Genomic DNA, 22,213 nt, shown 5'->3' with positions numbered 1-22,213 from the left:
TCTCCAATTAACTACTCAAAAGCCAGAAGTGGCTCTGTGGCTCAAAGTGGTAGAGAGCTAGCTTTGAGCAAAAGAACTCAGGGACAGAGCCCAGGCTATGAGTTCAAGCCCCACAAATGACAAGGAAAAAAAAGTTTCACAGACTTTTTCTGCCTGAGCTGGCTTTGAACCAGTATCCTCAAATCTCAGCCTTCAGAGTAGCTAGGATTACAGGCGTGAGCCACTGACAGACACCTGGCTAGCTAACTCCTTTATGCCTGAACACAAGGCTTGAATGATGGGGATGGAAAGCTACTGGCTAGGAAAACTGTCAGCAAGCACCTACAGCAGTGATGGAGCTCTACCCTGGAGAAGACAGAAGGCAAAAGGGCTCCCATACAAGCACAGACAACCCAGCTGGGTGCTTGCTGGTCTTTATTGGGGTGATGCTTAGAGTCTGAATAAATATATGAGAAGGGTATTCATTGGCTGGGGCACGTCTGGCCTCCCCCTGGGCACAGAAGTCTGTGGGGTTCGAGGGTCACCGGCAGCCACACTCAGTGGCCACCATGTTGGGCACATGGTGCGCACTGATGCGCTCCTCGGACAGGCTGATGAGGAGCTTGCCCGCATAGGCAGTGGGCACGCAGCAGGGCGGGCGTGCCAAGGAAGCCCCGCGGGCCTGCATCTTCAACAGCAGCACTACGTGGTTTCCATAGTGCGGATTTCGGTCGGACTGCGGCCAGCCGCACGTACCCTGGCAGTTGTTGGCCTGATAGGTTTCCGGGATGAGCACGGAGCGCTCCGCTCGGAGGTCCACACTCAGTTCCCGCAAGGAGCAGGGCCCCTCGCTGACACCCCTGGCTGGGGCTCCAGCGCTCCGCTGCGCTCGCCCCGCCCTGCGCTGGTCGCGCCTGCGCCACTCCGTGCGCAAGCCCTGCAGTGCCTTCAACAGTAACAACGCACGCAGGGGGTCCCCGGGGCTGTCGGGGTCGCGGGATTGGCCAGGATCACCCGGGCACAGCGTGAGCAAGCGCGCCAGCAGTGGAGGTGCAGCTGGAGGCAGCCCAGGGAGGCCCCGCAGCTCAGCGGCTGCCGCCTGTAGCTCTACAGCCACCCGGCGTGCCAGACCTGAGGTCCAGGGCGCCGATGTGGGGCCACGAAGCGGCTCAGGATCCCCGGTAGTGGCTGCAGCTTGGGGGAGCAGCACCAGCAGCGGTTCCTCCCTGTTGAGCAGGCGTTCCAGCGCTGCGGGGTCCGATAGGTTGACCAAGCCCTGCGGGAAGCTGGCTAACACTGCTGGGTCCAGAGCCAGGCGGGGTGGCCAGGCCTGGGCCGAGGATCCCCGCAGTGCGCGCACCAGGCGCGTGAGCGTCTCCAGGAAGGGGTCGCTGCTGAGCGGCAGTTCCTCTGACTGGGAGAAAAGCCTGGAACAGCAGTAGTGGGCATAGTGAGGGGAAGAAGCTGTGCTGACCTCCAGCCCCCATCTCCTTTGCTCATATTCCGGGCCTGCGCGCACCTGGGCTGTGGAAAGGGCATGATGTCCAGCTGGCGGTGCGCGGGCAGCAGGGCAGGCCCAGACATCAAGAGCAGGGCTGGGGTCATCCTTGTGAAACAGCGGACGTCGGAGCCAAACAGCAGGGTCTGCAGCTGGGCAGTGCTCAGGGAGACATCTGTGGAGGGTGGCACAGGGTTGGCTCAGGATCAGTAAGCTGCAAGCAAGCCACCTGCTGCCCAGTCCCTTCCCCTTCCACATAGGCATACCGTCTCCACGAGTTCGAAGGCTCAGGGTGAGCCCAGGGCCATGCCAGGCCCCTGCCGGGTGGTTCACAGCCAATACCAGATAGCGTGTGTCTTGGGTGGGGCAGAAGCTCTGTGGAAATGGTGACTCAGCCAGGCTGGATGAGGATGGTCATGCCCAGCCCAGCTTCCCACCCCTTCAAAATTCTACACTTGGAGCCTTTTCACTAAATGCAGACCTTAGGAAAAGCCCAACACCTCTCCCCTGCATAGAGGACTTCTAGCAGCCCAGGCAACTCCCAAGTACCTGAATGCCCTGCAGCCCGGTCCCAGTGACAGTGACCTCGGGACCAGGCCCAGGATACAGCACCAGCAGTGCTTGCTCCATGGGGCTAGCTTCTCCAAGTGGGGGCTCCTGGAATCTCAGTGACAACGTGGGCTCCCAGGTCACTGCAGCCAGGACAAGGGGACAACATAAGCCAGTGGCCAGTAACTCCCCAAGCCCATCCTGAAGGGAGAGCCCCTCCCCAGCTGGAGCATTCCAGAGCCCAGTGCGGCTAAAGCTGTCTGATCCTGCTGGTCTGAACCAAGGAGGATACCTTACCTGAAGGGACAGAGGCCCATCTATGCCATCCTCTTGTGGCCAGAAAATAAGTGAGCTTGGCGGTGGTAATGGGTGACAGTAGCAGGATGGGGATTGCCCTCTTTACCTTTAGGTTGATTGGCTCTGGAGTTCCAGGCCCATTCCTACTTTGTGGGCCTGCTAGTCTGGTTCCTGGCTGCTTCTATGGGAACCAGCCCAGGGACTTCCAGTTCCCAGACACAGCAGAGATAACTTGCTGCTTCCTTGGCAGAGACCCACAGCCCAGTTGCTGGGTCTGGCCTTGGAACCACAGGAGGCAATGGGCCTTGGTAAAGGCTCCACAGCACTCCATCTTACTTGGGAGGATCCTTCTTTTAATGTGAGTGCTGCTGAGTGAATGGAGCCACTGGGCCTTTCACGTACCTTCAGCCAGGTGCAGGATCAGCAATCGCTGCCCTCTAGGGTCCCCCAGCCAGGACCCCAGGTGCTGTAGGACAGGCAGAGTAGCTTGCGAGTCACTGGAGCTACAGACCCCAAAGGTGGCCAAGTCTAGGGCTCCCCATCGGGCCACCTGCACAGCCTCTAAAAAGGTCTGTTCATAGGTGCTCAGAGACCCCACCACCTGTAGAGGGTCTTTGCTCTTGTTGGCCTTGCTCAGGGTCACCAGACACAAGGGGTCCAGGAGGCTCCCTGCTGGCCAGACCCAGTCCTTGTGGAAGACAAGGCCCCCAGTGCTGGTAGTAGACTCCTCTTCAGGGATCTTAGTTCCCAGTACAATCCCCATAGTAAACAGCAGCAGGACCCACTGAGTAAGAGGCTGATGCAGCATCATGGTGTTGAAGGACTAGGCAGGAACACGTTTATATGGTAGACACAGTATCTGGAGGGGGAGGGAATGACCTTGGGGGACAGTGTAGTGCCCCACTGGGCGCCTGGACAGGTGGGTGGCAGTCCTCTCAAAGGGCTTTCTGTTCCCGGCAGGCCACCTATCTCTTAACAGAGCCGGGCCTGTGATCACACTGGCCGGAGGTGTCCTTGAGGATCCCTCCTAGAACTGTAAACTGGGGGTGGGGCAGGTGTCCCAGGCAGATCTCTTGCCTTGGAGTTCGTATCATAGGCTGGACAGGCATGGCTGGAGGACAGAGTGCCAGTCCAGCTCACAAATCCATCTCTGTGGCCCAAGTTCAGGCCCCAGGCCTGAACACCCAAGAGAACATCCCAGGAACCTTCCTAGTTTGGGATAGTCGGAAAGGTCCCCATTGTCCTATGAGCCATCTGCAGTGCTCCTAGCCGTTGTCAATTCTTCCCTGAGGATTCAGCCTTCCACCCCACCATAACCCATAGCCACACATCAGTCCACTGCAGACATGGGGAGGCTGTTTACTGGGCTCCAGCGACAGTACAAAATACAAAAGCTTGCAGTGTCTCCATGGGAAAATAGGGAAAACAAAACCAGACTCACAACGTGGGGCATTTTTCAGTTGGTTGGGGGAGGAGGGGGAATGTTCCCAGGGCCTTCGGTGGGGAGTGGAGGCCTCATCATGGGAGGCATGGGAGTTGGAGGGTGCACCCCAGGATTTGAGGGGTGAACCCCAGGAGGCTGAGGGTGTACTCCAGGAGCAGCAGGGTGAACCCCAGGAGGTTGAGGGTGTACTCCAGGTGCCTGTGGGTGAATCCCAGGGGCTTGTGGGTGCACCCCAGGAGCCTGGGGGTGAACTGCAGGAGCAGGATGCACCCCAGGGGCCTGGGGGTGAACTCCAGCTGATGGAGGAGCGTGGACCCCTGGGGCTGGTGGATGGACTCCTGGGGCTGGTGGGTGGACCCCAGGGGCTGGTGGGTGGACCACTGGAGCAGGGGGGTGGACCCCAGATGTGGGGGGGTGGACCACTGAGGCTGCGGGGTGGACTCCAGGCGCTGAAGGGTGGACTCCGGGAGCAGGTGGATGGACCCCAGGAGCAGCTGGGTGGACCCCAGATGTGGGAGCATGGACCACTGGGGCTGGGGGATGGACCCCGGGAGCTGGTGGAGGCAGCTGGGGAGGTCCCGGGGGTCCAGAGGGTGCAGGCCCGGTGGGGGGCATAGGGGGTAAAGGAAGGCCTCCTGGTGGAGGTGGAGGCAAAGCCTCTGGTAGTGGAGGCCGGGGGGGCAAGCCATTCATCAGCGGAGGTGGGGGCCGCTTCACACCTGGGGGCCCTGCAGGAAGGCTGGGTGGTGCTGGAGGCTTCTCCATCTTGAAGTGGAACTGGAGAAAAAACTAAGAGACACGAGAGGGTTTAGTGTGGGTTTAGTTTAGTACATGGCCCCATGGGGATGCTTCAGAATGCCCATGCCCTACAGCTAACCTGCTTGGTCTCCTTGTTCCAGTGGGTCCAGAACTTGCCTTCTGCCTTGTCGATCTCCCTGCTGGGCACCTGAAATATAAAGGAAGCCACAAGAAGTCTTTAGGACCCCATGGCCTATAGCTGTAGGCCTTTTTATGCGGGAAGTTTTTTTTTGTCGGTCGTGGGGCTTGAACTCTGGGCCTGGGCGCTGTCCCTCAGCTCTTCAGCTCAAGGCGAGCGCTCTACCACTTGAGCTACAGCGCCACTTCTGGTTTTTTGGTGGTTTATTGGAGATAGGAGTCTCACGGTCTTTCCTGCCCGGGCTGGCTTTGAACCTCGATCCTCAGATCTCAGCCTCCTGAGTAGCTAGGATTACAGGTGTGAGCCACCAGCACCCGGCTTATGCGAGAAGTTTAATCTTGGTTGTTTATCAACTGATCTATGTTCCTTTTTTGAGACAGGATCTTATGCAGCCCAGGCTGACCTGAAAGTCTTGATCCTTCTGCCTCTGCCTCCTGAGTGCTGGGATAACAGGAGTGTGCCACTATGCTCAGCTCTTGCTGTAATGTACTAATTCAATGGAGACACAGGAGATAAGACTCACGGATGAAGTAATGTGGCCAAAGGCCTCACAGATCCACAGACTTTAATACTGGTCTTTTTTTTTTGGGTCATGGGGCTTGAACTCTGGGCCTGGGAGCTGTCCCTTGAGCTCTTCAGCTCAAAGTGAGTGCTCTACCACCTGAGCCACAGTGCCACTTCCAGCTTTCTGGTGGTTAGTTGGAAATAAGAGTCTTGTGCACTTTTCTGCCCAAGCTGGCTTTGAACCACAATCCTCAGATCTCAGGCTTCTGAGTAGCTAGGATTACAGGCCACTGGTGCCCAGCTGGTCCTCATTTTTCATGGACACCATGGAGCCAAAGGCAACACCCTAAGATGAAGGTTCATGCTGGAGACATCCCCAGTCTGAAGTGGGAACTGGCTGCCAGTTACCCTGTGCAGCACCCTCTCACAGGGGACTTCAGTGACATTACCTTGAAGGCGATGGTCTCATAGGGCTCAGCGGCCATCAACAGATACTGCCAGCGTCGGTCTGGAGGCTCAATCCTCTGCTCATAGGCAGACATGAAGCGGTGACGGGGCATGATGCCCTCAGCAATTTCAGGGTAATCGATCTGAGGGGACACAGCCAGTTTTAGCGCTGCCTTAGGGGTATGTTTAGGGCCCCCCTTTTTGCTCAAGATCTTGCCCTGTCTTACCTGGAACAGGAGGCTCTGCTGGCCCATCTCAGTGTCCCTCTGTTTGGTCACTGCAACACAAGGCTTAGTTCAAGGGATTTATATTCCCAGAGCCAAAGGCCTTGGGGTGGTATAATATACACACTCAACAAAGGGGGAGAAGGATCTGGGGAGTTCCTGGCTGGCAATAATGAAGGGACAGGGCTGGGAAGGTGGCTCAGTGGTAGAGTGCTTGCCTTGCATGCATAAGGCCCTGGGTCTGATTCTTCAGCACCATATAAGCAGAAAAAGCCAAAAGTGGCACCGTGGCTCAAGTGGTAGAGCGCTAGCCTTGAGCTGAAGAGCTGAGGGACAGCACCCAGGCACAGAGTTCAGGCCCCATGATGGACAAAAAATAAAATAAAATAATGAAGGGACAGGACATACGGGGTTTGGAGCTCATGTGACTGATTACTATGGTGGGCAACAGAATATGAGCTCTCCTTTGTTCTGCTCCCAGAAACTCTAAAGACAAGACCACTACCCAACAGGAAATTTCTCTGCACTTGGACCTGGTGTCAGGCTTTCCCATCACCACTGGATGCTGAGTACATCCAGGAAGGTCAAGTGCAGCCAACCTGAATGGCTAGCCCTGTGTTTGGAGACAAGCAGGAAGGAAGCTCTGCTTGTGTCCTTAACAGTTGCTGAAAGTAGTGGTCTCCCACTGGATCCTGCTACTCCTGTGGGCCCATGTGCACCAGGCAGGTCCGCCCCAGGGCTAGTCCATCCCCACCACCTCCTGCGGAGCGCCTTCAGTTCCCACCTGGCTACTTACCCAGCTTTCTGCCCCAAGTCACCCAACAGCACTCACTAATGGACCTGTTAGACAAGCTATTCCTCCTTCTCTACTTTTTCTTTTCTCCTGAGGTTACCTGGAGCTAGCACCCAGGTTCAACTGAAGAAAAAGGGGTTGCTACAGGTAAGAGGCAGGGTACTTACTGGCCGCTCGCCAGTTCCTGGCAGCAGCGATGGCTGTGGGTGAGGGGAAGACTGCTGTGTGAAGGTCAAAGAACAGTAGCTCTGTGTGGCCCAGGGTGCAAAGAGCTCATTCATGTCCAAGGCAGCTGTGGGCTGGCTGCCTGCCTGTCCCATAGACATACCTTTGTAACCGGGGCGGCCAATCTTCACAAATTTCTTTACCTCCACCTTGACCTTCTCTGGTGCTGGCTGAGCAGGGGCTTCCTTGGCCTCTTTGGCCGCACGCCGAGCCCTACAGGCAGAAAAGACATGGTGATACAGCCCCTCCACCCAGGCCACCAAGGCCACCGGCCGAGGTGCCAGAGCCCCCACAACCTTGGAGTTCACTCCAAGTAGAGGAATAAAAACAAGAGGGTTGAAACAAAGCTACAGTAAGGCAGCAGAAGTAAAAACACTTTCCCAGTCCCACCTCACCTCTCTGGCTCACCCAAGAAGTTAACATCAGGGAGAGCACACCCATACTTGGGTGGGGGATCCAATCCTCTCTTCCATGCCCACCCATCCATGAAGGGTGCCAGTAATAGCCCAGGGTGGCTTCACACCCTCTATACATACTACATGGCATCCCATTGAGGAGAGGGAGGTACTCACAAGTTGGTCTGATGCTTCTTCCCCTGAGTATGTGCGAGGTAACTCCCCTGAAGAAGGAAAGGAAACACACATGACCCAGAGGGCCTTCTGCATGGGATGGCCTACAATCCCTGGCTGATCAGGAAATAGGTTAGCAGAGCTGGTGACAGGTCAGTAAACCTGGGCTAGGCCCTTCAAATAGTAAAGCTGAGAACTCACCTCATTGTTGTGAAGTGTAAGGCAAAGCTTACATTCATAAGATCCCAGGTGGTTTTTCATAAAATATGGGTCCTGGGAAGGGAATAAATCCTTGTTAGTACAAGATATGGTCCCAGGGTCAGGTCCCTCTGGGACCTGCCTAGTCCCTAAACCCCATGCCCAGACAAAGTCAAGCCTGGGGGGAGCCTGGCTCTCCCTAATGGTACTAGTTTTGGTGTTTCTGAGACCTGGTCTGTGGCCCAGTGGGAGCATCCCCAGCAAGAAGAGAGAAGAGAAAAAGAGGCCTAACTCACCTTGTTGATGTCGATTGTTTCTAAGGCTAGCTGTCGCAGGCGCTCCCGCCGGTCCCTGTTGCTCTCAGAAGAGGAGGCAACACCTCCACTGCCAGTCTTACCCCCGGGTCTATGCTGGAAGTCCATGGTGAAGGCTTTAGGGCTTTAGGAGACAGGGGAGAAACCTGTAGAAATAAAAAAGAGAGCGAGCAATAAGGACCATGGAGTGGCCAGGCATGAGCCAAGTATGAGGCCATCCATGGAAGTTTAACCAACCCCCAAGGCCTATTGCAGGCCAGACACAGAAACAAGGATACTGGCACTTATCCGCAGAAACTCCCATCTAGATACTTAATGATTCCTAAGTGACCATGGAAAGAAGGCAGTTACTGTAGGCCATCAAATGAAAAGCCTGAGATCAGAAATGACAAGACACAAACAGGGAAGGTGAGGCCAGTTCTTGCCAACAAACTTCACCACTTCCAGGAAGCCTTCCTAGATGGATCCTAGATTGCCTCCTGCTCCGAATTCACTTCTTAGATGACTACATGTTCCACAATCTGACATATTTTTCTAGACTGCTATATATTTGCTGAAGGCCAGGAAGATATCCATGTCTGGACCTCCACTGTCTGACAAACAAGATACATTCAAGAATCATTTGTAGCTGGGTACAAGTGGCTTACACCTATAGTCCTAGCTACTGGTTGAGATCTGATGACTGAGATTCTGACAACAAATCTTGAGACTTTTATCTTCACTTAACCAGCAAAAATTCCCCCCACCCGCCCAGAGACCATATGTAGCCCAAGAAGGCTTTCCTGAACCCTTCAAAATCTTTTCCATGCCTCTGGGTTCTTTCCTCCCACATTCTCTCAGGCTCAATCAAACCCAACCTCCCAGAAGCATTCCATGACCACCCAACACTGTGGACTTTTATCTTTAACATCTGACCCAGGTGCTTGGTTTAAAACCTAGGGGGTTCAGATGCAGGGCCCAGAGCAAGTGAAGGACAGCCACTTAAGACATCTTTGTCTTCTTTCCCAAAACCTGTTAACAGCCAGGTGCTGCTGGCTCATGCCTATAATCCTAGCTACTTAGGAGGCTGAGAACCAAAGGAACTGTCTGAAACCTGTCCAAGCAGAAGAGTCTTGAGATTCCATATCCAATGGGTAGCTCAAATTGTAAAATACCAAGTGTGAGGTGAATGCAAGGCCCTGATTTCAAGCTACAGTGATGACATAAAACAAAAATCCTATGACTAAAATAATGTACAGATGTGATCAAGGATCTTGACATGGTGATCATCTGTGCCCAATGTCATCATCACAGGGCCCTACTCCAGATTGGGAGAAACTGTGCTGCGACTCTCAATGAGGAGAAAGGAGCCTTGAGCTGAGGGCTATGGCCCACTGGAAGCTGGGACAGGTAGGATACTGATTGTCCCTAGGACCTCAGGAAGAACCAGCCTATGGACTCATTTTATACCCAGCCAAATTTCTAAATAAATCCACATTCAGATAACAAAGAGCTCAAAACTAGATAGTCAGCTACTTCTACAAGAGCTACCAAGTTTAAGACATGCTCTGACATAACAATGCATTGGCTAGGGCTGGGAATGTGGCTTATTGGTAGAGAGCTTACCTAGCATGCATGAAGTACTGGGTTTGATCCCTCAGTACCACATAAACAGAAAAAGCCAGAAGTGATGCTCTGGCACAAGTGGTAGAGTGCTAGCTTTGAGCAAAAGAAGTTCAGGGATAGTGCCCTGGAACCCAGGCCCTGAGTTCAAGTCCTAGGACTGGCAAAAAACAAAACAACACAGCAACAAAAGACCACAATGTATTGGCTTCCTTAAAAACGGAAGACTGCCCAGGAAAGCAGTAGCTTAGCATCCTTGAGCAGAACAGTCAGTCCCACCCACACAAAATGCAAATGACTAAGCTGGGTCCCAGTGGTTTACTCCTGTAATCCTAGCTTCTCAGGAGGGTAAGATCCCAGGATCACCGTTCAAACCCAGCTCATGCAGGAAAGTCCATGAAACTCTTTTATCTCCAATAAACCATCAGAAAACCGGAAGTGGCAGTGTGCTCAAGTGGTAGAGTGCTTGCCTTGAACTGAAGAGTTCAGGGACAGTGCTCAGGCCCAGAGTTCAAGCCCCATGACTGACAAAACAGAACAAACCAAACCACGAAATGCCAAGAGAAGAGCTAGGGCAAGGAAGTCTGTGACACAACTGGGGCTTGAACTCAGGGCCTGAGCTTCTTTTCCTCAAGACTAGCACTCTACCACTTGAGCCACACCGCCACGCTGTATATGCAGTATTGAGGAATTGAACCCAGGGCTTCATGCACGCTAGGTAAGCACTCTACCTTTTTTTTTTCCTGGTCGGTCATGGGCCTGAACTCTGGGCCTAGGCACTGTCCCTCAGCTCTTCAGCTCAAGGCTAGCACTCCACCACTTGAGCCACAGCACCACTTCTGGCTTTTTCTGCTTATGTGGTACTGAGGACTCGAACCCAGGGCCTCATGCATGCAAGGCAAGCACCCTACCACTGAGCCACCTTCCCAGCCAGCACTGTACCTTTAAGCCACATTCCCAGCCCAACAGTTGAGTTTTAAATCAACCTAAAACAAAACTGAATCCTAAAAAACCTAAATTAAAAAAAAAATAGTATAAGCCAGGGGCCAGAGGCTCACACCTGTAATCCTAGTAACTCAGGAGGCTGAGACCTGAGAATAGTGGTTAAAAGCCAGCCCGGGGGGCTGGGAAGATGGCTCAGTGGTAGAGTGCTTGCCTTGCATGCATGAGGCCCTGGGTTCGATTCCTCAGCACCGCATAAGCAAAAAAAGCCAGAAGTGGCACTGTGGCACAAGTGGTAAAGCATTCGCTTTGAGCTTAAGAGCTCAGGGACAATGCCCAGGTCCAGAGCTTAAGCCTCACAACTCTCCCCCCTCCTCCCAAAAAGTACAAATGCTGGGCACTTATGACTCACACCTGTAATCCTAACTACTCAGGAGGCTGAGATCTAAGGATCATGGTTGAAATTGCCTAGGGCAGGAAAGACAGTGAGCCTCTTTGCTCCAATTAACTACCCAAAAAGGGAGTTGTGGATTTAGCTCAGTGGAAGCACACTTGCCTGGCAAGTGCAAGGTTTTGCATTCAGTCCTCAGCTCTGAGGAGAGGGAAACTACCCCAAAAAAGACAAGTGGAGCTGTGGCTCAAGTGGAAAAGGGCTAGAATTGAGGAAGTAAGGATTAAGGACAGCACTCGTGCCTTGAGTTCAACCCCCAGAACTGGCAAAGAAAATAATTAATTTTAAAAATGTGTAGTACAATGATAACCTACCCTCTGATCACATTACTTGGTTTAGCAGTATATTTCCAATCTTAGACATAAAATCAAAGGTTTGATGAACATGAAGGTGAATAATAATAAGGGAGAGGAAGAGGGAGCAGGAGACCTTATCAACTATGCCCAAGAAGTCAACAGATGCCTAAAACCAGAAGCAAATGGCTTAAAGAAAGAACAACAACAAAAAAGACAAGACTAGATGGCTTCCGGACCAGGGAGCACAGATAAAATTAGTTTTTGGTGGAAATACTATGTCACACCTATCGAACGATTATTTTTCTTTTTTTTTTTTGTCGGTCGTGGGGCTTGAACTCTGGGCCTGGGCGCTGTCCCTCAGCTCTTCAGCTCAAGGCGAGCGCTCTCCACTTGAGCTACAGCGCTACTTCCGGTTTTCTGGTGGTTTATTGGAGATAGGAGTCTCACGGTCTTTCCTGCCCGGGCTGGCTTTGAACCGCGATCCTCAGATCTCAGCCTCCTGAGTAGCTAGGATTACAGGCGTGAGCCACCAGCGCCCGGCTTCGAACGATTATTTTTCGAAGCCCCTAGGAGTTCTGTGCTGGTTCTATAAGCTAGGTGGGCAGGCGCCTCGGTCCAAGTGATTCAAGCCCGCTTTCTTGGGGCGCCCTAAGCAAAACGGAACCATAGAACGTTTTGGGTGTCGCCTTGGCCGTTTTACAGTTAAAGGAATAGAGGCGCTTATCTGGGTTAAGGGACCCGCCAAGAGGACTCTCATCCCACCACCCCCGCCCCGCGCAAAGCCCGGGAAAACCTCCAGGAAATGCTGCGGAGCCAAAGGGGGGGACGGACCGGGAGACCTCCAAAGTGGGAATTCCTGCCTCAACCCCACAAGCCCTCCCACCCTCGAAAGAACGGGTTCTGGCGGTGTTAGTGCAGGCCGCCGCAGGCACCACGCTCCCAAACCCGCCCCCTTCCAGCGACCCCCGAGATTCCCCGCCGCCACCCACCTCCACCCCCATCCCCACTACCCCAAGCAGTTTGCTAGCCCCAGTCTCCGACGTCCCTCACCCGGGCCAAAGGCCTCAAACAGCCAAGGCCTTCTCAACGACCACCAGGACTTGGCTTTGCGCAGGCTTACTACGGGCGAAAGAACCAATTCCGGGTCAAATGGAGGCGGAACTTCTTGTGTGCGCATGCCCCACCCGCCCAGTGGCCCGGATGAATGTTTAAGAGCAGGAAGTGGATGGAAGATGCGAGCCCCGGCCGGATCCGGAAATGCGCCTTCACCTGGCGGACTCCCGGCAACAAGGCGGGAATGGCCGGCCTGCAGCGCGCAGGCGCAGTAACCACTGGCGGTACTTCCGGGATGATTCTCTGAGACCTTTGTGGCGCAGACTGCGTTACGAGCGTGGGGGCTGGGGCTAGGGGTGGGGGGCTCAGCGGCCGCGCCCTGTGTTTTCTGGTTCCAGAACCCGGGCCGCGCGATGCGCTATAACGAAAAGGAACTGCGAGCGCTATCCCGGCAGCCAGCAGAAATGGCGGCGGAGCTGGGCATGCGGGGCCCCAAGAAAGGCAGCGGTGAGCCGGCCGGCGGCCGGGGCTGGGGCTCCGGGGCGGGCGGGGGGTCCCGCCACCACGCTGACCCCGCCCTGTGCCTGCAGTAGTCAAGAGGCGGTTGGTGAAGCTGGTGGTCAACTTTCTCTTCTACTTCCGCACAGACGAGGCCGAGGTAGGTAGGGGTCCTGGGAAGAGCGAGAGGGGCCTTGCGTGGGCCAGCGGCCGATGCTCATGGCCGTTGTCTTGTGTAGCCCCTCGGAGCCCTGCTGCTGGAGCGCTGCAGAGTGTCCCAGGAAGAGCCCAGCGCCTTCTCCATCAGTGAGTGGATCCAGACTTCCCTCCTTCCCTCCCCTCGAACGGGAGCCCCTGGACTGGCCACGGGCGGGTCAAGGTCAGGTTCTCGTCTCCTTTGCCCGGCACACCTGTCTTAGCTGTCATTCTCAGGCTCTTCAACTTCGGGTACATCTGCCTCCGCTGTCACTCAAAAATAGCACCAGGACTTTTTCGGTCCTTTGGATGTGAGAGGGCCTTGCCTGGTGGTTCATTTCTTCCCACCTCCAGTGCCTGCCCCGGATGCTGGGCGACTAGGAATGTTCTACCAGGGTAGATGAGGTCTCAGCCCGTCTTCTAGGGCTGCCATTAAAGATTCAGTATTGCGACTTCGGTGGCTTAAATATCAGAAAACCTCTAGATTCTGGAGGCCAGAGACAAGGTGTGACTCCAGTCAAGGTGAACTCTATCCCAAACCTAGCCCCCATATTAGAGTTTCTTAGCTTGAGGTTTCACCCACTCCCACCTCTGCCTTCATCTCCACAGCATTCTCCTTATCTGTGTGGGTGTTTGCATGTTTCTCCTATATAAACACAGCAGTCCAGTGTCCTCCCCAATGATCTCATCTTAATTCTATGTTGAAAAGCCCTGCTTCACATCAGGCTGCCCTCAGGTTCTAAGGTGTGGCGGTGTGGTGCAGATGAGCCTGTGAGGGAGCCAGAGGAGGGGCAGTTTTGGGGCCTGGAAAGAGGATATTGGTACTGGCCAGCAGGGTGGGGACCAAATGGTCAGAGAGCAGAAGCAACTCCCTCCCTCTTCCCCATTCTCCTTTGCAGGCTTTTTGGAAGACCCAGAGAGGAAGTACCACTTTGAGTGCTGCGGTCAGGAGCAGTGTCAGGCATGGGTGGAGGCCCTGCGGCGGGCCAGGTGGGGCTCGGACAGCCTGGAGGGTAGGGCACAATAGCTATGAGAGGGTGGAATTGGGAACCTGACACAACAAATAAGCACCGTTGTCTTCCCCAGTTATGAGTATATGCGGAAAAGCCTCATCTTCTACAGGAATGAGATCCAGAAGATGACAGGCAAGGTATGTGCAAGGCTGGAGGTAAGAAGGGCAGCCTTCTTATTCCTAGTTAATGCCACCTGTCCACTTCCACAGGATCCACTGGAGCAGTTCGGCATATCCGAGGAGGCCAGGTTCCAGCTGACTGGCACACCAGTGGATGGGTGGTCCTGCATTGGCTCCAGGCTAGATGCACTGGACTGACCTTCCACCAAGGCCTCTGCTTTGGATTTCTGGATGCCTGGGTCTGTGATGGGAGTTGTTCGAGGGCTGAGTGGGGGCGAACAGGGGCTATAGGGTTTAAGAGAAACAGCTTAGCAAGCACCCCTGCCCTGGTGCCTTGGAGCCACCTGACAGGTCTGGCATTTTTGTGTATGTGCTGCTGCTGCCACCAGCTCAGGTGCATCCATTGAGAACACCTGATTGTGGCAACTCTCCTGCCCCGTACCAGCTGAATGTATAGTTAGGTGAAGCTGTGAATAGTGAGGGGGGGGGGTCTCCCTCAACCAGCTGTGAACTCGACTCCTGCTGATGGGGGTGGCCTTGGTCCTCCCAATTCACTTACTCTGTTCAATAAAGGTACCTCTTTTCCAATTAAATGGTGGTGGAGTGAGGAAGAGGATGCAGGCAGCTGAGGCACCTGAGCACACATCCTTCGTTTTACTCAAGCAGGGTTGGACTATTGACTCTGAGAGGAGACCTTGGACCCTAAGGTAGGAAAGGCCAGGCTAGAGAGCTCACAGATAAGGGCAGCATTCTTATTGTGGTAGAAATTCTGAAGGGACCCCAGGTGATCCCTGGGGATAAGACCAGTTCTACTGCTGTGCCTGGGTCCCTGGGCTTTGTTCATCTGGAAGGCTTGGGTCCATTACATGTGGTTCTAAGAGGGCTGACTCTCCCTGAGTTGGGGGTCTCTGCCACTGTCAACTCCCAAGTCAATGAATGCCCATAGAAGAAACGTTGTAATCCAGACCAGGTTCAAGTGAAGATTGATTTTATTACAGTGCCTAGAGGCAAAAACAATGCAGTGGGACACCCGTTAAGTACAGAGCTCACTACAGGAAGAAGCAGAGCTGTGCCAAGTTAGAGATGAAGGCCCAGAGGGAGGAATGCTGTGTGGTACTGGACTTATAAATGGAGTAGAGGGTGGGGTGGGAGGAACAGAGGAATGAGGGAGTTTTAGTCTCTACCAGTGGTATAGCATAAAGACATGAGAGCCAGTTCCTGCTAGTTAGCAGGGTACCTCCCAGATCTGTGTGTGGGGATATATTGTCCTAATCTCTACAGTTTATTGGTCAGTTCCTGGGCAAGAGCCACAGGGAGACTAGGTCCACAGCAGCATGCCCTCAATCCAAATGGCCTGGACCACCAAAATGACATCAGGCTCCGACACAATGTCACCTGTCCCACACCCAGTTGCAGGAAAACACTTAAGTCAGTGGGTATCTGTGCAGGGAGCAAGGGGCCTGTTGGAGCCAGAGCCAGTGTCTGTCCCTCTGGTGGCTCAAAGTAGGGATATGTATTCATGCTGGGTGCTGGGTACTCTGCCACCCAGCACTGTGTTGGGCACACGCCCCAAACAACGCTTTTGTCTCCCAGCACTCAGGTATGTAGATCAGGTCACAGGACAGATATTTATTAAATATGGCCTGTCAGCAGGAATCCATGCAGTAGCATGGCCCAAGTGCACCAAGCTGTGGCCGCCTGGGTGGGCAGGCAGGCAAGAACACGCAAGTGTTAAAAGAGTGTTTTCTTCCAAATCAGGGATTATGTGCCAGCTTTGCTACTATCACCCTGAAGTGTCCTAGAGGGCCCTTCTCCCCACTCCACCCCCAGGGTCCAAGGGAATGAGGCACAGCACCTATAGGCCCAGCAGAAGAGCACCAACACTGAATGAGGAGGAGAAGGGGAGGAGTCACCAGCACCATCTTCGGGGCTCCAGTCAGGGTGGGTTAGACCTGATACACAGGATTCCTTAAGGGGACCCCCTGCCTGGGGCTGAGTGCAGAGATAGGCCTGATGCTTTTAGGCCCTCCCTTCCCAACTAGAAGCCGAGGCTCAGGCTTCTGAGTCAGATCTAGGTCAAAACCAGGGTAGGCTTATAAGCAAGCCCAGGAAGTCCTGCTCTTGCTGTGCCCTGGCCAGTCTGTGGCTACATCTAACACATCTGCCCCCAGGCTAAAGATGCCAATTTTGGGGGTTGAGGATGCCTAGCTAGGAGCATCCACAGCAGCTAGAGGAGCAGTGGCAAGCTGGAGCTGACCAGAGGACACAGTGGGCCATGTTTCCTGCAGGGTCCCCAGCCCCAGGGCAGGTAACCATTTTTGTGCCTTCAAATAAATAATTTTCCCCCTTCACTTTCATTTTTAAGTTCATTGTGCATTATACAATCTAAAAATAAATGCAGTCAAGTCTATGAAATTTATAAATTTTCATCACATCTCTATAAAATACTGTCACCCATCAGTGTGACTCTCTCCTATACACAAAACACCAAGGAACCCACGGCGGGCCTGCTCCATGTCACCCAGCCAGCTTGCCACAAGTCAGAAAAAGCAAAGGAATACAAAAGTAAATGCACTTGTCAAACAAGCCAAACCAGCCTCCAGGAATCAAGTACAAAGCCATGTGTGCAGCACCACTCAGAATAGCTGGAAATGCTGCCTGCTGCACCAAACCAAGGTCCCAGTCCACCCCAGCACCTGCCAGCCCTGCTCATATGCCAAAGGCACAGCCCTAGCTAGCCAGTTACCAGCTGGAGCATTCACAGTGACGGGGCAAGGTTGACAGAGGGGTAAGGGTGGGAGGATGGGGAGGTCTGAAGGTAAGCTCTGGCATCCTCTGAAGGACCCTATGAAAAAACCCCAGAGTTGGGCATGCCTTTGGTACAGTTAACAAGCAGCCGGCGCTTCTGAGAACTGGTTTTGGCGTTGGTCAATGTCCAGGGCAGCACCAAGGTGGAGGCTGGTGCGGGCCTGGTGGTGAGATAGCACCGGAGCAGGCAGGCAGTCGGCGTCTCCGCTGGTGGGCCAGCCCTGCAAGTTCGAGTCTTTATATAGATTCTCTCTTATATAGACATTTCTCAATAGGTTGCCTTTAACGACTTAGATGGAATAAAATAAGTCAGAATTGTTTATACTTTTAAAAAAATGATAAATACTTTATCTAAAACTATCGACAGTACAAACTGGACCAGCCCCAGCACCTCCTGCGGGTGCCACCGATTCACAGTGGAGCTCCCGTCCTCTCCTGTCTCCGCCCTCCGGGTGGAGCCCAGCAAGCTGGCAGCACCAGGCAGCAGGCGTTGGTCCACACCGTCCTTGCATAGGTCGCACGGTTGAGGTAGAAGTCCTAGTTACCTGCAGGGGCATAGGGAGAGGGAGAGCAGCCGCTTAGCAGCCCGCTGGAGGGGCCCAGCACTCACTCAGGTAGAATAAAGATCTACAAACACACCCAGGCAGACAGAGTGAAGGCAGGGACAGGACAGACAAGTATTGCCTGCTAGCAAACACTGCCTGGAGCCACTGCAGCCAGCCGCTGGCCTACTTCCACCAGTCACCCTCTGAGAACACAAAAGTAGGGTAGCTACAGCCTGTCTAGAGGCTGTTACCACCCCTATGACCACACTTCTGTCTAGAAGTTTACAGCTACCCAAGAAAAGGACATCATGGCCTTAGCCCCTGGACTTTCCGCCATGGATGCCTCACTTGGAAGGCACAACCTCATTAAAACATTTCCTTCCCTGAATAATAAGCCAGGCAAGCTGCCCTCAGGCCTTTTTATGTTCTCACCCAAGGAAGTGCACATTGTTCTCACTTACAACCCTAGACCCCCAAGCAACCTTAGCAAGCTCTTCCCCACTTCCTAGTCAAGCAGCCTTAGACTTGGCCCATTCAGGCCAGAGTGTGGTGACCTCTTAGGTTGTCCACCCCTGCCCCCCAAAGCTGGCTGAATTCCCCACCCCCCATTCTCAGCCTACTGTATAACAAGGGCACTGCATGCTTAGAACTTTTTTTTTTTTGAACCAGTTTTGGAGCTCATGCTTTTGCTCAACTTCTTCACTCGAGGCTGGAGCTCTACCACTTGACCTCATCTCCACTTCCAGCTTTTAGCTACTTAATTGGAGCTAGGAGTCCTGAGAAGTTTTCTGCCCCAGTTGGCTTCAAACACTGATCCTCAGACCTCAGCCTCTTAAGAAGCTAGGATTATAGGCATAAAGCTCTGGAACTCTCAACACGCTATGAAGTTTCAAGTGCTTGAGGACCCAGGCCTATGAGTGTTCATCACACAGTAGCTCTGCCAATGGCACGGCCATGAGGCTACACGAGCCCTGACTGCTCACAATGTGTCTGGCCTACCAGCGGCTGTCCTTTATGTGCTAGCTAGAGTTGTCACGCAGAGCTTGCATCCTCTGGACTCAGGAGGCCCATACCCAAATGCTCAAGTCTGTGACCCTGAGGGCTTCCCTGAGCCTCCCTTTCCCAGCTCTACCCCTTTGGAAAGACGGGCACAGCAGCTTGAACCCCAGAGACCTCTACCAAGCCTTGCCAGGCTGTCTTCTGGGCAAAAGGAAGGATGGTTTGCTTTCTCGAGGGAACCACCTCGTGTGGCTCTAGCCTTACCTTACAGAATATGAACTGCTAGCTAAGCAAGGTCTTTATCGGGGCTTAACCCCCGAAAGGTGCGCGGCATAGGGAGGCGGCATGCCAAGGGAAACCCATACAGCAGATGGACCCACAGAGCTGGCCTGCGGGACGGCGGGTGCTGTCTGTGCCAGGGCCAGCCGGGGCAGAGGCTGGTGGTGCACGGTGAATGAGGGATGGGAGACCTTGTGTGGGAGGGAGGCGAGCTTGACAGACAGAGTTGCGTTAGCAGGCTGCAGAGAGGCGGCAGAGGAGGGGGCTAAGAAAGTTTTGTTAGATGGGAGGGAAGCAAGGTTCTGCAGGAGCACGGGTTCAGAGTTAGAGGCCAGCAGCGCAGGGGGAGGAGGCAAGGTGACGTTAGGTGGAGGGGGGGCATGGAGGACAGGTGGCCCCGCAGGGGACCGGCCCAGGTGCTGAGGAGGAAGCAGGGGAGGCAGGGGCGGAGGGGGCGGCCGAGTCTCCACGGAGGCCGCGGCCTGAAAGGAAGAGGCCGAGGTGCTGGCCACTGCCTGCAGCGGGCTCAGGCCCAGCTTGGCGCTGCTACACACAGCCCCACTGCTGACACTGACTCCAAATGGATGAGCAGAGGCGGAGGGCACCGTGTGGCTAAAGATACCTGCAAACAGGAGAGAAAACTCAGCTTCAACAGGCGGGCATGGGCTAGGCGAGCGAAGAAAAGGCACAGTCACAAAACAGGAAAAAGCAGAATGACAGCGGTGGCTCCGAGTTATATGTGCAGGCACAAGCGGCAAGCAGTGGGGCTCAGCACAGGACACTTACCTGCGCCAGGCTGAGGCCCCGCCCCTAGGGCACACCTGCCCGACTCCGCCCTGCCAGAAGCACAGCCAAGGCCCAGAGTGCAGCCCACCTGGCCCGGGCTACACTCTGTCCTGCATCTGCACTGGCGCTGTCAGGGTTCCCTTGCCCAATGCCAGCTCCCATGGCCTTGCCACAGGGCACATGGGTTCAAACAGGCGAGACCCAGGCAAAATGACTGCCTTAATTATATGCACCGTGGTCTTCTGGAAATGAGAGGCACGTGTTATAAGACAACTTGAATAGGCTAACAGTCCCAGCCTCACAACAATCGCCTACTTGGCCGTGGCGACAAGGGTACAGGGGACTGTGTGGCTTGGCCTCACCCCCTCTAGAGGGTTGTGTAAGGAACCAGTGAAGCAGCCTGTGATGAACTGAGTGCTCCTGGGAGGCACCACCTGTCTGGAAACCAGAGCCCCCTTCCCTTTGGAAGCTGGACTACCTCTGCCTACCTCCGACAGTTCCACCAGCCACCCCGGAGGAGAAGCTGCCCATGGCGTGGGAGTTGGTCAGTCTGGTTGCAGCAGATGACACATGTACCAGGCCTGCAGCGGCCGGCACAGAACTGAACAAGGACTGCAGCACAGATGAGCCGGCCACTGAGCTGAGATTGGCCTGCAGGGACATAGGGCCCAGGGTGAACTGCGGCCCGGGCGTGAAGGTGCTCAGGAAAGGGCGGTGTGTCTGAGTGGTGGGGGCTGTGCTGCCTGCAGAGGATGCCACTGTGGGGAGGCCAGAGCCACCAAGAAGGCCACTGGGAGGCACCGCCGCAGCAGAGATGAAAAGGTTGTGGCCACTCTTGAAGTCAATGTCACGGTCCCGGCCCTTGTTAGCCCTGCTGCTGTGTGGCAGAGCTGTTTTGTCCGTGGGCCCGCACAGGGGCAGGCCCAGCTCTCCCACCTCCTTGCCAGCACTGCTCTCACCCTTCAGGCCACCCAGGCCTTCCAGCTGCCGCTTGCTGAGGAAGGGATTGGCTTCCGAGGTGCCCTCCTTGCCCCGCTGTGAAGGAAAGCTAAGTGGGGTGCTCAGGCTGGCTGCCTCAGGGACCTTGTGGGAAAGGGAAGCACCGTCATTGAAGCCGTGTAAACTGAGGTCTGCAGCCAGGCCCCCACTGAAGGCCAGGCCATTGGGGGGGTTGGCACCTGGACTGAGTCCGTCAGCACCCAAAAGGGTGCTGGAAAAGCTTTTCCTTGGATGTGCAGTGAGCTTGGCCTCAGCCGCCGAGGCTTCTTCCAGGGCTGGCCGGAACGAAAACAATGAGTTCTGGCTCAGGGCAGAGCTAGCTTGCAGTGGGCTGTCTGTGGACTTGGCCAGGCCGATGTCGGAGATGGGTGAAAAGGTGGATTTCCACTTGCTACTGTTGATGGGCTCACTTGCAGGTGCCAGTTTCCTCCCCACCAAGCTGCCACCTGACAGACAGGAAAGGCAGAAAGGTGAAGCCACTGTGCTTGCCCAGATAGTTCTTGATGCTGAGCACAAGATCTGGGACCCAGTGCTCCTGCTATTCACACCACAGGTGTGCACGATGTGGAGACAGGACTGAGGTGGATGGGAGACAGAGAGGTGGGCGGCATGAGACCACTCAGAAAGGGCTTGTCCACCCCATGAAGGGAGCTCAGAGCCCACCTTCCCCAGGAAGCAAGTACAGACTATCCCAGGCTGATATAAACACATCTGGGTCCCAGACACATTGTACTCACCATTATCCAAGGTCTTCGGGGGAGACTTGCTTTCTAAGGAGATTGTTGCAATTTTTCTCTCAATTCTGTTAAGGAAAGACAACAGCATCAGTGTATCCTAACAGGGCTACTAACACTGAACTGAGGGAGGTCAGGAAGCAATGGACACAAAGCCATTTTCAGGATCCCTATAGGAGGACACTTGAACACCGCCAGGTGAGACCTGGCAACCAGTAGAATCCAAGCTCAGTCTCATCTTTCTATAGAGACAACAATTCCTCTGCTGAGCTACAGCAGGTGAACAGGATCCATTTTCCTAATGCACCAAGAAGCAGGTAGGGCCTGAGTAGGGCCGCTTGTGTCCCAAGCCCTTTCTCAGCCTGGAGCCCAGTGTGGCACAAGATGGCACTGGACCAGGCCATCACATTCTTCAGCCAGCATCACATTCTTCAGCCATTTACTGTGTGGGTCAATGCCTATCACACATTTCTAGGGTCACTGTGTGCTCCAAGGACACAGAAAAAAACCCCCAAAGGTCCTAAAGCTACTAAAGACTATTCTCCAATGCCAGTATGGCACACCCAAGGATGAAAGTTTTAACACAATTTATATATATGAAAGAGGAACACACAAAATAATTTGGATATGACACCAAAGATAGTTAAAGAGAAAAAACAGGACGGGAGGGAAATGGGTGAAAATGAAGGAGATATAAATAACATTGTTCACAAAGAAATGTACTAAGCAGGTGTCATGCATGTAAGCCTAGTTACTCAGGAGGCTGAGATCTGAGGATCCCAGTTTAACACCAGCCTGGGCAGGAAAGTTGGTGAGACTCTTTTTTTTTTTGCCAGTCATGGGGCCTGAACTCTGGGCCTGGGCGCTGTCCCTCAGCTCTTCAGCTCAAGGCTAGCACTCTACCACTTGAGCCACA

General features: G+C 54.2%; 4 protein-coding genes and 1 long non-coding RNA gene across 6 annotated transcripts in view; 1 reads left to right on the top strand and 4 right to left on the bottom strand.

The window, feature by feature from the left end:
- Positions 1-520: 520 nt before the first annotated feature.
- Positions 521-3,086, bottom strand: Amh (anti-Mullerian hormone). Its single transcript, XM_013022596.1, has 5 exons — positions 2,726-3,086; positions 2,027-2,169; positions 1,744-1,852; positions 1,499-1,652; positions 521-1,406 (listed from the first exon to the last, which is right to left on the bottom strand). The coding sequence occupies exons 1-5, from the start codon at positions 3,084-3,086 to the stop codon at positions 521-523; spliced, it is 1,653 nt and encodes a 550-aa protein (XP_012878050.1).
- Positions 3,087-3,666: 580 nt separating this feature from the next.
- Positions 3,667-12,406, bottom strand: Sf3a2 (splicing factor 3a, subunit 2, 66kDa). Its single transcript, XM_013022597.1, has 9 exons — positions 12,320-12,406; positions 7,961-8,124; positions 7,668-7,739; positions 7,470-7,516; positions 7,001-7,110; positions 5,883-5,932; positions 5,658-5,798; positions 4,645-4,713; positions 3,667-4,556 (listed from the first exon to the last, which is right to left on the bottom strand). Exons 2-9 carry the CDS (start codon positions 8,084-8,086, stop codon positions 3,780-3,782), a joined length of 1,392 nt encoding a protein of 463 aa, XP_012878051.1. The 5' UTR covers positions 8,087-8,124; positions 12,320-12,406; the 3' UTR covers positions 3,667-3,779.
- Positions 12,407-12,589: 183 nt separating this feature from the next.
- Positions 12,590-15,025, top strand: Plekhj1 (pleckstrin homology domain containing, family J member 1). 2 transcript variants are annotated; one of them, XM_013022819.1, is made up of 6 exons: positions 12,590-12,829; positions 12,913-12,980; positions 13,060-13,126; positions 13,915-14,028; positions 14,102-14,165; positions 14,238-14,333. In XM_013022819.1, exons 1-5 carry the CDS (start codon positions 12,736-12,738, stop codon positions 14,155-14,157), a joined length of 399 nt encoding a protein of 132 aa, XP_012878273.1. In that variant the 5' UTR covers positions 12,590-12,735; the 3' UTR covers positions 14,158-14,165; positions 14,238-14,333. The 2 variants fall into 2 exon arrangements, with proteins under 2 accessions (XP_012878273.1, XP_012878272.1); XM_013022818.1 differs by having other exon boundaries at positions 12,652-12,829; positions 13,915-14,005; positions 14,238-15,025.
- A 93-nt stretch (positions 15,026-15,118) lies between these two features.
- LOC105990427 lies at positions 15,119-18,245 on the bottom strand. Its single transcript, XR_001175306.1, has 2 exons — positions 17,595-18,245; positions 15,119-17,500 (listed from the first exon to the last, which is right to left on the bottom strand). It is a non-coding gene; the product is annotated as an uncharacterized LOC105990427 (long non-coding RNA).
- Positions 18,246-18,313: 68 nt separating this feature from the next.
- Dot1l (DOT1-like histone H3K79 methyltransferase) overlaps positions 18,314-22,213 on the bottom strand; it is a 57,593-nt gene continuing 53,693 nt past the window's right edge. The window contains exons 26-28 of the mRNA XM_013022702.1: positions 21,301-21,365; positions 20,053-21,009; positions 18,314-19,400 (exon numbers count right to left, since the gene is read on the bottom strand). Of these exons, the coding sequence (XP_012878156.1) occupies positions 18,799-19,400; positions 20,053-21,009; positions 21,301-21,365 (1,624 nt within the window). The 3' untranslated portion in view covers positions 18,314-18,798. The remainder of the gene's footprint in view (positions 19,401-20,052; positions 21,010-21,300; positions 21,366-22,213) is intronic.

The sequence above is a fragment of the Dipodomys ordii genome, unplaced genomic scaffold (assembly GCF_000151885.1).
Source record: "Dipodomys ordii isolate 6190 unplaced genomic scaffold, Dord_2.0 Scaffold64, whole genome shotgun sequence".
In the NCBI taxonomy this organism is placed as follows: Eukaryota; Metazoa; Chordata; class Mammalia; order Rodentia; family Heteromyidae; genus Dipodomys; species Dipodomys ordii.
This window is presented reverse-complemented; position numbering and strand designations above follow the sequence as displayed.

Excerpts from the sequence above, each read along its gene's own strand:
- Amh (XM_013022596.1), bottom strand. The coding sequence starts at position 3,086 with ATGGGGATTGTACTGGGAACTAAGATCCCTGAAGAGGAGTCTACTACC. Across the intron at positions 2,170-2,725 it reads GATCCTGCACCTGGCTGAAG|TGACCTGGGAGCCCACGTTG; the intron begins GTACGTGAAAGG and ends TCCTGGCTGCAG. Across the intron at positions 1,653-1,743 it reads CCTTCGAACTCGTGGAGACG|ATGTCTCCCTGAGCACTGCC; the intron begins GTATGCCTATGT and ends CACCCTCCACAG.
- Sf3a2 (XM_013022597.1), bottom strand. The coding sequence starts at position 8,086 with ATGGACTTCCAGCATAGACCCGGGGGTAAGACTGGCAGTGGAGGTGTT. Across the intron at positions 5,933-7,000 it reads TGGCCGCCCCGGTTACAAAG|TGACCAAACAGAGGGACACT; the intron begins GTATGTCTATGG and ends CTTGTGTTGCAG. Across the intron at positions 4,557-4,644 it reads GGAACAAGGAGACCAAGCAG|TTTTTTCTCCAGTTCCACTT; the intron begins GTTAGCTGTAGG and ends CGTGTCTCTTAG.
- Plekhj1 (XM_013022818.1), top strand. The coding sequence starts at position 12,736 with ATGCGCTATAACGAAAAGGAACTGCGAGCGCTATCCCGGCAGCCAGCA. Across the intron at positions 12,830-12,912 it reads GGGCCCCAAGAAAGGCAGCG|TAGTCAAGAGGCGGTTGGTG; the intron begins GTGAGCCGGCCG and ends CTGTGCCTGCAG. Across the intron at positions 13,127-13,914 it reads GCCCAGCGCCTTCTCCATCA|GCTTTTTGGAAGACCCAGAG; the intron begins GTGAGTGGATCC and ends TCTCCTTTGCAG.